The 12,854-nt window shown below is 38.3% G+C and overlaps 1 protein-coding gene across 1 annotated transcript in view; it reads right to left on the minus strand.

The window, feature by feature from the left end:
• The window catches only part of LATS1 (large tumor suppressor kinase 1), a 53,245-nt gene that overhangs the window by 23,803 nt on the left and 16,588 nt on the right, over window positions 1-12,854 (minus strand). The window contains exon 2 of the mRNA XM_049653037.1: window positions 8,986-9,474. Coding sequence (XP_049508994.1) covers window positions 8,986-9,327 — 342 coding nt within the window. The 5' untranslated portion in view covers window positions 9,328-9,474. The remainder of the gene's footprint in view (window positions 1-8,985; window positions 9,475-12,854) is intronic.

Genomic DNA, 12,854 nt, shown 5'->3' on the forward strand with positions numbered 1-12,854 from the left:
CATTAAAAAAAAAAAAAAAAAAAAGGGGCGCCTGGGTGGCGCAGTCGGTTAAGCGTCCGACTTCAGCCAGGTCACGATCTCGCGGTCCGTGAGTTCGAGCCCCGCGTCAGGCTCTGGGCTGATGGCTCGGAGCCTGGAGCCTGTTTCCGATTCTGTGTCTCCCTCTCTCTCTGCCCCTCCCCCGTTCATGCTCTGTCTCTCTCTGTCCCAAAAATAAATAAAAAACGTTGAAAAAAAAAATTTAAAAAAAAAAGAAAAGTTATTGCTATATGTCAAAATATTTTTTACATCTGTTAACAGTATTGACCAAAGTTCCAAAAGTGGAGTGTTAGTACCAGTGTGAAAAAGAGCACTCTCATATCAGTAACTTTGGAATAGAAGTTTCATGTGATAGGAAACACTGTGTCCACATTACTATGGTTTTTTTCATGCTTAGAAGCAAAAATACACCCCACTGATTATAGATTTACGTGCTCCAAGAATGCATCAATCCTGTTTAACATTTATTCCTACAAAGAACTTAATCTCAAAATATTTGAGATTTTTAAAAAAATTTAATTATATGAGAAAGAGTGGGGAAGGGGCTGAGAGAGAGGGAGACAGGGCATCCGAAGCAGGCTCTGTGCTGACAGCAGACTTGAACTCACAAACCGTGAGATCTTGACCTGAGCCGGTCAGACCCTTACTGACTGAGCCACTCAGGCGCCCCTGAGGTTTTAATCTTAAAGACCACTAGAAACATACTCTCAAAAAATTGCAACAGCTTTGAACCTGGTGTAAAGGAACAGATAGGATTTATGAAATGATAAAATAGTGAGGTGAAAACTGGACAAAAATTTTAAAGCACCAAGTTAGAAACTTAAACAAATTCTTCAATATAAAGAGAAGTTATCAGAATGAGTGATTCAAGGAGGCAGCAGAAAAAATTTGCCATACCATATTCTCTATATCACCATGGAGATAAATACTACTCTAACTTCATTATTTGGACAAATGAGGATTGACAAATGCCTAAATGCTTTTAGTAAAACAACTTTGCTTAAGGGATTATTAATGTCAATAAGGTGACAATTTTGAAGCGTATGGTGGTAATAAAGCTAACATATCTTTGTTAATGTAAAGTAATGATTGTTATTATTGCCAACAGATAAAGAATAGGCTATTGACCTAAATGAAGTTAAGTCAAAGAAAGACTTAATACCATGATTTCACTTATATATGGAATCTAAGAAACAAATGAATAAAGAAAAAAAAAACCAGACTCTTAAATACAGAGAATTGGTGGTTGCTGGAGAGGAGGTGGGTAAGGGGATGAGCAAAATAGATAAAGAGGTACAAGAGGTACACACTTCCAGTTATAAAATAAGTAAATCATGAAGAGGAAAAGTACAGCATAGGAATATACTCAATAATATTCTAATAACATCGTATGAAGACAGATGGTGACTACACTTACCACAGTACCCAATGCATAATGTATAGAATTGTCAAATCAACATGTTATGTACTTGAAACTAATAACACTATATGCCAATTACACTAAAAAAAAACAAAAACAGAGCATTAACTAATGCTTTAGATTTCTGAAAACAGTTTACATTACAGAAAGAATTTTCAAGTTCCTTAAAGGAATAGACCATGTTCGATATGACTCATTCTGCTGACTGAATAGTTCACACACAATAAGAAATACATAGCTACTAAGGTGACTTCTCTGACATAACTCATTACTACTTAAGAGTCTTTATAGCCATGCGACTTTCTAAATGCTCTTTTCCTAGCAATATATAAAAGGAAAGAATAAGGTCAACGATTGCCTTCTGGCTAAGGGATTAGGGAAAAAGTACTCTGGAGAAACTCCATGTGAGCCATTTCCTTAATTCTCCAACTACTAACCAGGAAAACATCACAGGTCCTCTCCTCCTCTCTCTATATATATTTTCAGGTACAAATTTAGTATTTTTAGAACCCGTAAGCATAAAAATGATAGTAAATAATATTAATCAAATGGATGAACAGAGTAGGCCAGAAAGATTCATCTTTTTTCTCCATGGTTTAAGTGGAATCTCCCTTTTAAAATTCTTTACTATAATGCATACTTAAGTTCTGAACATTAGAGATATCTGAAAATGTTACCAATATTAACAATAGAAAGAATTTTAAAGCTAATTATCTTTATGTAGTGGAGCTAAAAATAATTTTTGTTTCTTCTTTACATTTTTAAATTTTTGACAGGAATAGGTACTTTTATAATCAGTAAAAAAAGTTACTGTAACTTTAAGGAAAACATAATACTTGCTCATTCACATTTACATTTTCCATGGGCAATTTGTATCCAAAATGATTTCTGCCACCTAAAATATTCACAGAAAGTATGTAATCATGCAAAATAAATTTTGTTAATAACCGAAACAAAATATATATGTATATGTATGTATGTGAGCATATATATATATGTATATATATATGCTATGAAAAACTTTCAATATGAATTCTAAAGGTAAATATTAAAGACTTGGCCTAATTTACATGAACTGAAATTTCATTAAAGTAAAACTTAGAAGAGAACTCAGTGATTCATTAAAAAGGAATAGCATCCCAATCACAGGGGTCCCAGAAGATGAAGAGAGAGAAAAAGGGGTAGAAGGTTTATGTGAGCAAATCACAGCAGAAAACTTTCCTAACCTGGGGAAAGAGACAGACATCAAAATCTAGGAAGCACAGAGAACTCCCATTAGAGTCAATAAAAACTGACCATCAACAAGACATATCGTAGTCAAATTCACAAAACAGACAGACAAGTAAAGAATCATGAAAGTGGCAAGGGAAAAAAAGTCCTTAAGCTACAGGGGAAGACAGATCAGGTTCACAGCAGACCTATCCACAGAAAGGAGTGGCAGGATATATTGTGCTGAATTAGAAAAATATGCAGCCAAGAATTCTTTATCCAGCAAGGCTATCATTCAAAATAGAAGGAGAGAGGGGCGCCTGGGTGGCTCAGTCGGTTAGGCCTCCGACTTCGGCTCAGGTCATGATCTCGCGGTCTGTGAGTTCGAGCCCCGCGTCGGGCTCTGTGCTGACCACTCAGAGCCTGGAGCCTGTTTCGGATTCTGTGTCTCCCTCTCTCTCTGACCCTCTTTCATTCATGCTCTGTCTCTGTCTCAGAAATAAATAAATGTTAAAAAAAAATTAAAAAACAAAAACAAAATAGAAGGAGAGATAAAGAGTTTCCCAGACAAACAAAAACTAAAGGAGTTCCTGACCACCAAACCAGCCCTGCAAGAAATTTTAAGGGGGGACTCCCTGAGGGGAGAAAAGATGAAACAAAACAAAACCAAAGCAACAAAGACTAGAAAGGACCAGAGAACATCACCAGAAACTCCCAACTATATGGGCAACACAATGGCAATAAATGCGTATCTTTCAGTAGTCACTCTAAATGTCAATGGACTAAATGCTCCAATCAAAAGACATAGGGCAACAGAATGGAGGAGAAAACAAGATCCATCTATATGCTATTTACAAGAGACCCATTTTAGACCTAAAGACACCATCAGATTGAAAGTAAAGGGATAGAGAACCATCTATCATGCTAATGGTCGCCAAAAGAAAGCCAGAGCAGCCATACTTCTATGAGACAATCTAGATTTTAAAATAAATTCTGTGGGGCGCCTGGCTGGCTCAGTCGGTTGAGCGTCCGACTTCGGTTCAGGTCATGATCTCACGGTTTGTGAGTTCAAGCCCCACGTCAGGCTTTGTGCTGACAGCTCAGAGCCTGGGGCCTGCTTCGGATTCTGTGTCTCCCTCTGTCTCTGCTCCTCCCACGCTCACACTCTGTCTCTCTCACCTTCAAAAATAAATAAACATTAAAAACAAAATTTAAAAAAATAAAAAAATAAAATAAAGACTGTAACAAGAGATGAAGGGTATTTTATCATAATTAAGGGGTCTATCCCCCAAGATGACCTAGCAATTGTAAACATTTATGTCCCCAACTGGAAGCACACAAATACATAAATCAATTAATCACAAACATAAAGAAACTCATTGACAATAATACCGTAACAGTAGGGAACTTCAACATCCCACTTACAGTGGACAAGATCATCTAAGCAGAACATCGAGAAGGAAACAATGGCTTTGAAGGACACACTGGACCGGATGGTCTTAACAGATATATTCAGAACATTTCATCCTAAAGCAGTAGAATACACATTCTTCTCAAGTGCACATGGATCATTATCCAGATTAGATCACATACTGGGACACAAATCAGCCCTCAACTAGTACAAAAAGATCGATATCATACCGTGCATATTTTCAATGTTTATTTATTACTGAGATAGAGACAGAGCATGAGTGGGGGAGGGGCAGAGAGAGAGAGGGGTGGGGCACAGAACCCGAAGCAGGCTCCAGGCTCTGAGCTGTCAGCACACAGCCCAACGCAGGGCTCGAACTCACAGACCGGGAGATCATGACCTGAGCTGAAGCCAGACGCTCAACCGACTGAGCCACCCAGGCGCCCCAAGTGTTCATACTGTGCATATTTTCAGACCACAATGCTATGAAACTCGAAATCAACTACAAGAAAAAATTTGGAAAGACAACAAATACTTGGAGACTAAAGAACATCCTACTGAAGAATGGATGGGTTAACCAAGAAGTTAAAGAGGAAATAAAAAGTATATGGAAGCCAATGAAAATGATAATACCACAGCCCAAAGCTCTGAGACACAGCAAAGGTGGTCACAAGAGGGAAGTATATAGCAATCCAACCCTTCCTAAATAAGAAGAAAGGTCTCAGATACACAACCTAACCTTATACCTTAAAGAACTAGAAAAAGAACAGCAAATAAAACCCCAAACCAGCAGAAGACGGGAAATAGTAAAGATTAGAGCAGAAATCAATGCTGTCTAAATCAAAAAAATAGAACAAATCAATGAAACAGGAGCTGGTTCTTTGAAAGAATTAACAAAATTGATAACCCCCCAGCCAGTTTGATCAAAAAGAAAAAGGAAAGGACCCAAATAAATAAAATCAAGAATAAAAGAGGAGAGATCACAACCAACACTGCAGAAATACAAACAATAGTAAGAGAATATTATGAGCAAGTATATGCCAATAAAATGGGCAATCTGGAAGAAATGGACAAATTCCTAGAAACATATAAACTACCAAAACCGAAACAGGAAGAAATAGAAAATTTGAACAGACCCATAACCCATTAAGAAATAGAATTAGTAATCAAAAATTTCCCAAAAAACAAGAATTCAAAGCCAGATGGCTTTCCAGGGGAATCCTACCAAACATTTAAAGAAGAGTTTAACACCTATTCTCTTAAGCTGTTCCAAAAAATAGAAATGGAAGGAAAACTTCCAAACTCTTTCTATGAAGCTAGCATTACCTTGATTCCAAAACCAGACGAAGACCCACTAAAAAGGAGAAAGAACTACAAACCAATTTCCCTGATGAACATGTATGCAAAATCCTTGACAAGATACTAGCTAATGGGATCCAACAATACATTAAAAAAATTATTCACCACAACCAAGTGGGATATATACCTGGGATGCAGGGCTGGTTCAATATCCACAAAACAATCAATGTGATATATCACATCAATAAAAGAAAGGACAAGAACCACATGATCCTCTCAACAGATGCAGAGAAACCATCTGACAAAATACAGCATCCTTTCTTGATAAAAACCCTCAAGAAAGTAGGGATGGAAGGATCATACCTCGAGATCATAAAAGCCATATATGAAAGACCCACCATTAATATCATCCTTAATGGGGAAAAAATGAGAGCTTTCCCCCTAAGATCAGGAACACGACAGGGATGTCCACTCTTGCAACTGTTATTCAACATAGTATTGGGAAGTGCTCACCTCAGCAATCAGACAACAAAAAGGAATAAAAGGCATCCAAATAGGCAAAAAGGAAGTCAAACTTTCACTCTTCACAGACGACATGATACTCTATATGGGAAACCCAAAAGATTCCACCAAAAAACTGCTAGAACTGATCCATGAATTCAGCAAAGTCACAGAATATAAAATCAACGTACAGAAATTGGTTGCATTTCTATACACCAATAATGAAGAAGCAGAAAGAGAAATCAAGGAATCGATCCCTTTACAATTGCACCAAAAACTATAAAATTTCTACGGATAAACCTAACCAACGGGGTGAAAAATCTATACATTGAAAACTATAGAAAGCTTATGAAAGAAACTGAAGACACACACAAAAAAAGAAAAATATTCCATGCTCCTGGATAGGAAGAACAAATATTATTAAAATATCAACATTACCCAAAGCAATCTGTATATTCGATGCTATCCCTATCAAAGTAACACCAGCATTCTTCACAGAGCCAGAACAAACAATCCAAAAATTTGTATGGAACCACAAAAGACCCTGAATACCCAAAGCAATCCTGAAAAAGAAAACCAAAGCTGCAGGCATCACAATCCCGGACTTCAAGACGTATTACAAAGCTGTAATCATCAAGACAGTATGGTACTGGCACAAAAACAGACACTTAGATCAATGGAACAGAATAGAGAACCCAGAAATGGACCCACAAACGTATGGCCAACTAATCTTTGACAAAGCAAGAAAGAATATTCAATGGAATAAAGACAGTCTCTTCAGCAAGTGGTGATGGGAAAATTGGACAGCGACATGCAGAAAAACGAACCTGGACCACTTTCTTACACCATACACAAAAATAAACTCAAAATGGATGAAAGACCTAAATGTAAGACAGGAAGCCATCAAAATCCTAGAGTAGAAAGCAGGCAAAAACCTTTCTGACATCAGCTGTAGCAACTTCTTAACACGTCTCCAGAGGCAAGGGAAACAAAAGCAAAAATGAACTACTGGGACCTCATCAAGATAAAAAGTTTCTGCACAGCAAAGGAAACAATCAACAAAAGTAAAAGGCAACAGATGCAATGGGAAAGGTATTTGCAAATGACGTATCAGATAAAGGGTTAGTATCCAAAATCTATAAAGAACTTATGAAACTCAACACCCAAAAAAACAAATAATCTCGTGAAGAAATGGGCAAGAGACATGAATAGACACTTTTCCAAAGAAACCATCCAGATGGCTAACAGAAACATAAAAAAAATGCTCAACATCACTCATCATCAGGGAAATACAAATCAAAACCACAATGAGATACAACCTCACACCAGTCAGAATGGCTAAAATTGACAACACACAATTCTGGGGCGCCTGGGTGGCTCAGTTGGTTGAGCTTCCGACTTTGACTCAGGTCATGATCCCATGGTTTGTGAGTTCGAGCCCCATGTTGGTCTCTGTGCTGACAGCTCAGAGCCTGGAGCCTGCTTCCCATTCTGTGTCTCCCTCTCTCTCTGACCCTCCCCCCGTTCATGCTCTCTGTCTCAAAAATAAATAAACATTAAAAAAAATAAAAAAAAAAAAAACAAAAAAACACAAGAGGGGCACCTGGGTGGCTCAAGTTGGTTAAGCATCCAACTTCGACTCAGGTCATGATCTCACAGTCCATAGGTTGGAGTTTCCTGTCGGGCTCTGTGCTGACAGCTCAGAGCCTGGAGCCTGCTTTGGATTCTGTGTCTGTCTGTCTGTCTGTCTGTCTGTCTCTCTCTCTCTCTCTGCCCCTCCCCCACTCACACTCTGTCTCTCTCAAAAATAAATAAACATTAAAAACTTTTTTAGAAATAATAACATAAAATAAATTAACAACACAAGAAACACCAGATGTTGGCAAGGATGCAGAGGAAGAGGATCTCTTTTGCACTGCTGGTGGGAATGCAAAGTGGTGCAGCCACTCTGGAAAACAGTATGAATATTCCTCAAAAAGCTAAAAATAGAACTACCCTATGACCCAGCAATTGCACTAGTATTTATCCAAGGGATACAAGTGTGCTGTTTTGAAAGCGCACATGCACCCCAATGTTTATAGCAGCACCATCGACAATAGCCAAAGTATGGAAAGAGCCCAAATGTCCATCAACAGATGAGTGGAGGGAGAAGATGTGGCACGTATATATACAATGGAGCATTACTCGGCAATCAAAAAGAATGGAATCTTGCCATTTGCAACAACGTGGATAGAACTAGAGGGTATTACGCTAAGTGAAATTAGTCAGAGAAAGACAAGTATCGTATGACTTCGTTCATATGTGGAATTTAAGATACAAAACAGATGAACATAAGGGAAGGGAAATCAAAAATAATATAAAAACAGGGAGGGGGACAAAACATAAGAGACTCTTAAATATAAATATCAAACTGAGGGTTGCTGGAGGGGTTGAGGGTGGAGGCATGACTGAATGGGTAAGGGGCATTGAGGGAGACACTTGTTGGGATGAGCACTGGGTATTATACATAGGGGATGAAACACTGGAATCTACTCCGGAAATCATTATTGCACTATATGCTAACTAACTTGGATGTAAATTAAAAAATAAAAAATGAAATAGAACAAAACAAAATAAAACTTCTAAATTCCAGCAGATTGAGCAACATGTAAATTTTTAGTTTTGTGAATGTGGGCCTGAATGTGATGTGAACGTCGCTGCTTAATGAAACCCTGATTATACTTCTTTCTCTGTAGTATAAACTTTAACTTCAAATGTTTCGAGCTGTCATTTCTACACAGCTCCCCAAAGCTCCTACTGCAGGCAGAGAAGTCCCTACCTACTCTGTCTTCCCCTGTGGCTTTCTTCAACAGCACTTACATTCTGACTTCATGACTTGACCTTTTAAGTCCCAGAAACCACAGAGAAAACTAAAGAAATAGTTATTTGATTTTGTTTTACTAATTAATGGAATTGTAAACAACATTCTTTGCTGACAGAGTATACAAATTCGTATACATAGTTAAATTGTCTCAAAGGAATTATTTTGCCAGAAGATCACCTAAAAAGTGTTAGGTAGTAGTGTAAGATAAGAAAAATTCTTTCTTTTCTTTTTAAAAATTCCTACCTCATCAAATCCAGCAGCTTGCAAATCTTGAAGCATTTGTGGATTAACTTCTGAAGTACTCCGACTTGTTTCATTTGCAAACGGTTGTAGAGAGTTTCGAATTTCCAGTAAGGCTTTATGATGGGTCCCGAATTTGGGTGGATTTCTAACTTGTCGAGGATCTTCAGTTGACATTTTACTTATGTTATGCTCAGCTTTAGCAGCATCTGATGGTTTGGATAAATTCCTAAGGGATTCCCGAATTTCTTGCAACATTTGCCGGCTACTGCCAGAGTAGTTACTGGCAGGAAAGGTCTTAGGCCTCATTTGTCTATATCCTTCTGGCTTTTCACTCCTCTTCATGAAAACATCTATATTTATAACCCACACAAAGGACTTCTTTAAGAGCTACTTGATAGATTCAGAGCTTTCTCTTGAGCAAAACTGAAAAAGATCCTTAGCAGAAGTCGCCAGGAATGATGAAATTCTTCACAATCGGAATAATTAACCCTATAAAAGAAAAATAAATAAAAAGTATAAAATGATTAATAAAGCAGTACCATGTATTTGGGGGGAAAACACTGATTTAGTAGTTAGAGACCTGTGTTATAATTCTGGCTCCATTAAGGATGGATGCAACAAGTTAGTTAACCTTTGTGCCAATTTCTTAATCCATAAAATCACCTCAAGTACTGGTTGTGGTGATAAAATGTAATTTTAAGAGTGCTTAGCTGGGGTGCCTGGCTGGCTCGGTTGGAAGAGCATGTGATTGTTGATCTCAGGGTCACTGAATTTGAGCCCCATGTTTGGTGTAGAGAGTACTTAAATAAATTAAAAACTTAAAAAAAAAAAGTGTGCTTAGTAAGCATATAAAGTATACACAAATGGGGCATCTCGGTGGCTCAGTCAATTAAGCGGCCACCTTCAGCTCATGATCTCATGATTCACGAGTTCGAGCCCCACATTGGGCTCTATGCTGATAGCTCAGAGCCTGGAGCCTGCTTTTTGGATTCTGTGTCTCCCTCTCTCACTGCCCCTCCCCCGCTCATGCTCTGCCTCAGTCTCGCTCTCTCAAAAATCAACATTAAAAAAAAGTATATACAGATATAAGGGATTACTAAGAGAATGATACAATGGACAACCTCTCATCAACTTCACCTTGCAGCTATGATTCTAGATTTTACAAATCAGACTTCAAGTATAAGATTTCTTTAGAAGAAAGGGTACTATTGTTGCTTTAAAAAAGTTTTTAAGCCAGTAGTCCAAAAGATACCTTTACACTTCAAAAACAGATACTTAGGTGTATTTCCCAAACTGTGGACTGGGACTCTAGAGACAGTAAGATTATTAGCGATAGGATGGGGGAAAGGACCTCCATGGACAATATGTCTTATTCCTCACTTAAGGATGAATGTCTTCTAAAACACACTGGAAGAACAGTCATCTAAAGCCTACTTAAATGTCCTCACTGACAGGGAAATCACCAATGCAAGAAAGCCATTCCACTTGTGACCTGCATCAAGTGTTAGAGATATTTTCTTTTGTGGAACATCGTGAAATCCCGCTCAGTGCATACTAGAGCCTGTAACGGGCTGGTGGTGCTAAACACCTCTGCCTACATCCTTACTTAACCATCATCCTAACACCCTGTGAAGCAGGTTTACCATCTTTACTTTGTGTACGAGGAAACTGAGGTTCAGAGAGTTTGGCTAAAACAGTTTGTAAGTGGTACCACTGGGATGGAAACATTGCTGATTATCATATATTAGGAGCCTATTTCTATTCTTATGTATTTTTAAGTAATCTCTACACCCAAAATGGGGCTCGAATTTACAATCCCAAGATCAAGAGTCACATGCTACACCAAGCCAGCTGGGTACCCCATTTCCATTCTTACAAATGTAATCACCATTCACGTTACACAAAAAGCTCTACGGACAGATACAGACACATCCTTCTTTTAGGGCTCAACCCTATGTCACCTTTTCACCCACCCTTTCTCTGGTAACCTAATTGTCCTATTTTCTTAGTAGTATTCATTACTATCTAAAATTATTTTACTTGTTTAGTTGTTAAATGTTTTATCTCCTGAGAACAGAAGACCTTATTTGCCTCATAACCAGTCTGTTCACCACTGATATCAGAGCCTGCCTGACACACAGCGAGTGACATACAATGAATGTATACATTGACAAATGAGAAATAAACGTGTGTCTTCTAAACATCCCCAATTCCTTTAAATGTTCTCTAATTCTAGCCATGTTCTTCTGGATATACTCTAGCTTGTCAAAATCCCAGAGGTGAGAAGAGTAACGGAAAAACAAAAAAATTATTCAAGCACCTGTTCTGTTAATTTTGGCAACGTGAACTCATGCATTTACTTCTCTCAAAAACGGTCTCCTGAGGCATAAAATGGTTGGAGTAACATGGTTTAAGTTAAGGCTTGAATAAGGATTAGGAAAAATGCAATACAACTAAAGGAACACAAGTGTTCGAGGATGAAGTGTGTTCCTTGCAACAGCACCTGTAACGGCAAAACATGCTATCAGTCCCCATGCGCATCAGCAACTGCTGGAGCAAGCCACAGCACATCGATATGTGACGGGGTACCTGGTAAAAAGAATGAAGCGATTCTGTCTAAATGTACTGACAAGAACAGACACCCGTAATATATTCTTAAGCAAAAAGGGCAAGTTTCAAGACTATAGATAAAACAAAGCCATTTTAAAATTAGATTATGGGGGTGCCTGGGCAGCTTGATCGATTAAGCTTCTGACTTTAGCTCCGGTCATGATCTCATGGTTTATGAGTTGGAGCCCTGCATTGGGCTCTGCACCGACAGTGTGGAGTCTGCTTCAGATTCTCTGTCTCCCTCTCTCCCCGCACTCCCTCTCCCAAAAATAAATAAATACACATTAAAAAAATCAACTTTAGGGGCACCTCGGTGGCTCAGTCGGTTAAGTGTCAGACTTCGACTCAGGTCATGATCTCACAGTCCGTGGGTTCAAGCCCCATGTCGGGCTCTGTGCTGACAACTCAGAGCTGCAGTCTGCTTTGGATTCTGATTCTGTGTCTTCTGCTCTCTCTGCCTTTTCCCCACTCGTGCTCGCTCGCTCTCGCTCTCTCTCTCAAAAATAAATAAGCGTTAAAAAATAAAAATAAAATAAAATCAAAAAATAAGACGACGATAGTTGTATTGCTCTGTAAATATACAACCACTGAATTGTATACTTTAAATGAGTAAATTTTATGGTATATAAATTATATCTTAGAGCTGTTAAACACTTTATTTTTAAAAATTCCACTTATGTATATTCATTATATATGCCCATGCACGAATGTTTGCAGCAGGCCTGAAAAAGGATGAAGTCCTGAAGTAGACCATCAAAGCACAGTTTCCTGATGACTTCAGCTCAACAATCAGTACTTTTGTGATACAGTTCTTAATTAGTTATGATCGATCCAATTCTACTTGACAAGCAGCCCACATTTCTCCATTTTGTAAAAACAAAAACTGTCATTTTGTTGCTGAAAATTACACATATTCTGTCTACAACAGAACCCAATCTACTGATAATTACTTCATAAATGAAAGACTGACACATCTTGTGCTCTTATGAAGAAAGCTGGTCCCTAATGTGTATTTTTCCTAAGCATTCCCAAAATATTAATAGCTTACTAATGAAATTTTTCTAGGTTTCACATTTAGCTCACGAGTCTAAAATCTGCGGAATTCCCCTTTTCGCCCTTTCTGAAAGTGAAGGTATTTTCCACTCCCAGTTCCAGAACCCATCATTTCTCCGCAATCAAGGATTAACAATGGCAGTTGTGCAGGGGCGCCTGGGTGGCTCCGTCAGTTAAGCGTCTGACTTCGGCTCAGGTCGTGATCT

The sequence above is a fragment of the Panthera uncia genome, assembly GCF_023721935.1.
Source record: "Panthera uncia isolate 11264 chromosome B2 unlocalized genomic scaffold, Puncia_PCG_1.0 HiC_scaffold_24, whole genome shotgun sequence".
Lineage (NCBI taxonomy): Eukaryota > Metazoa > Chordata > Mammalia > Carnivora > Felidae > Panthera > Panthera uncia.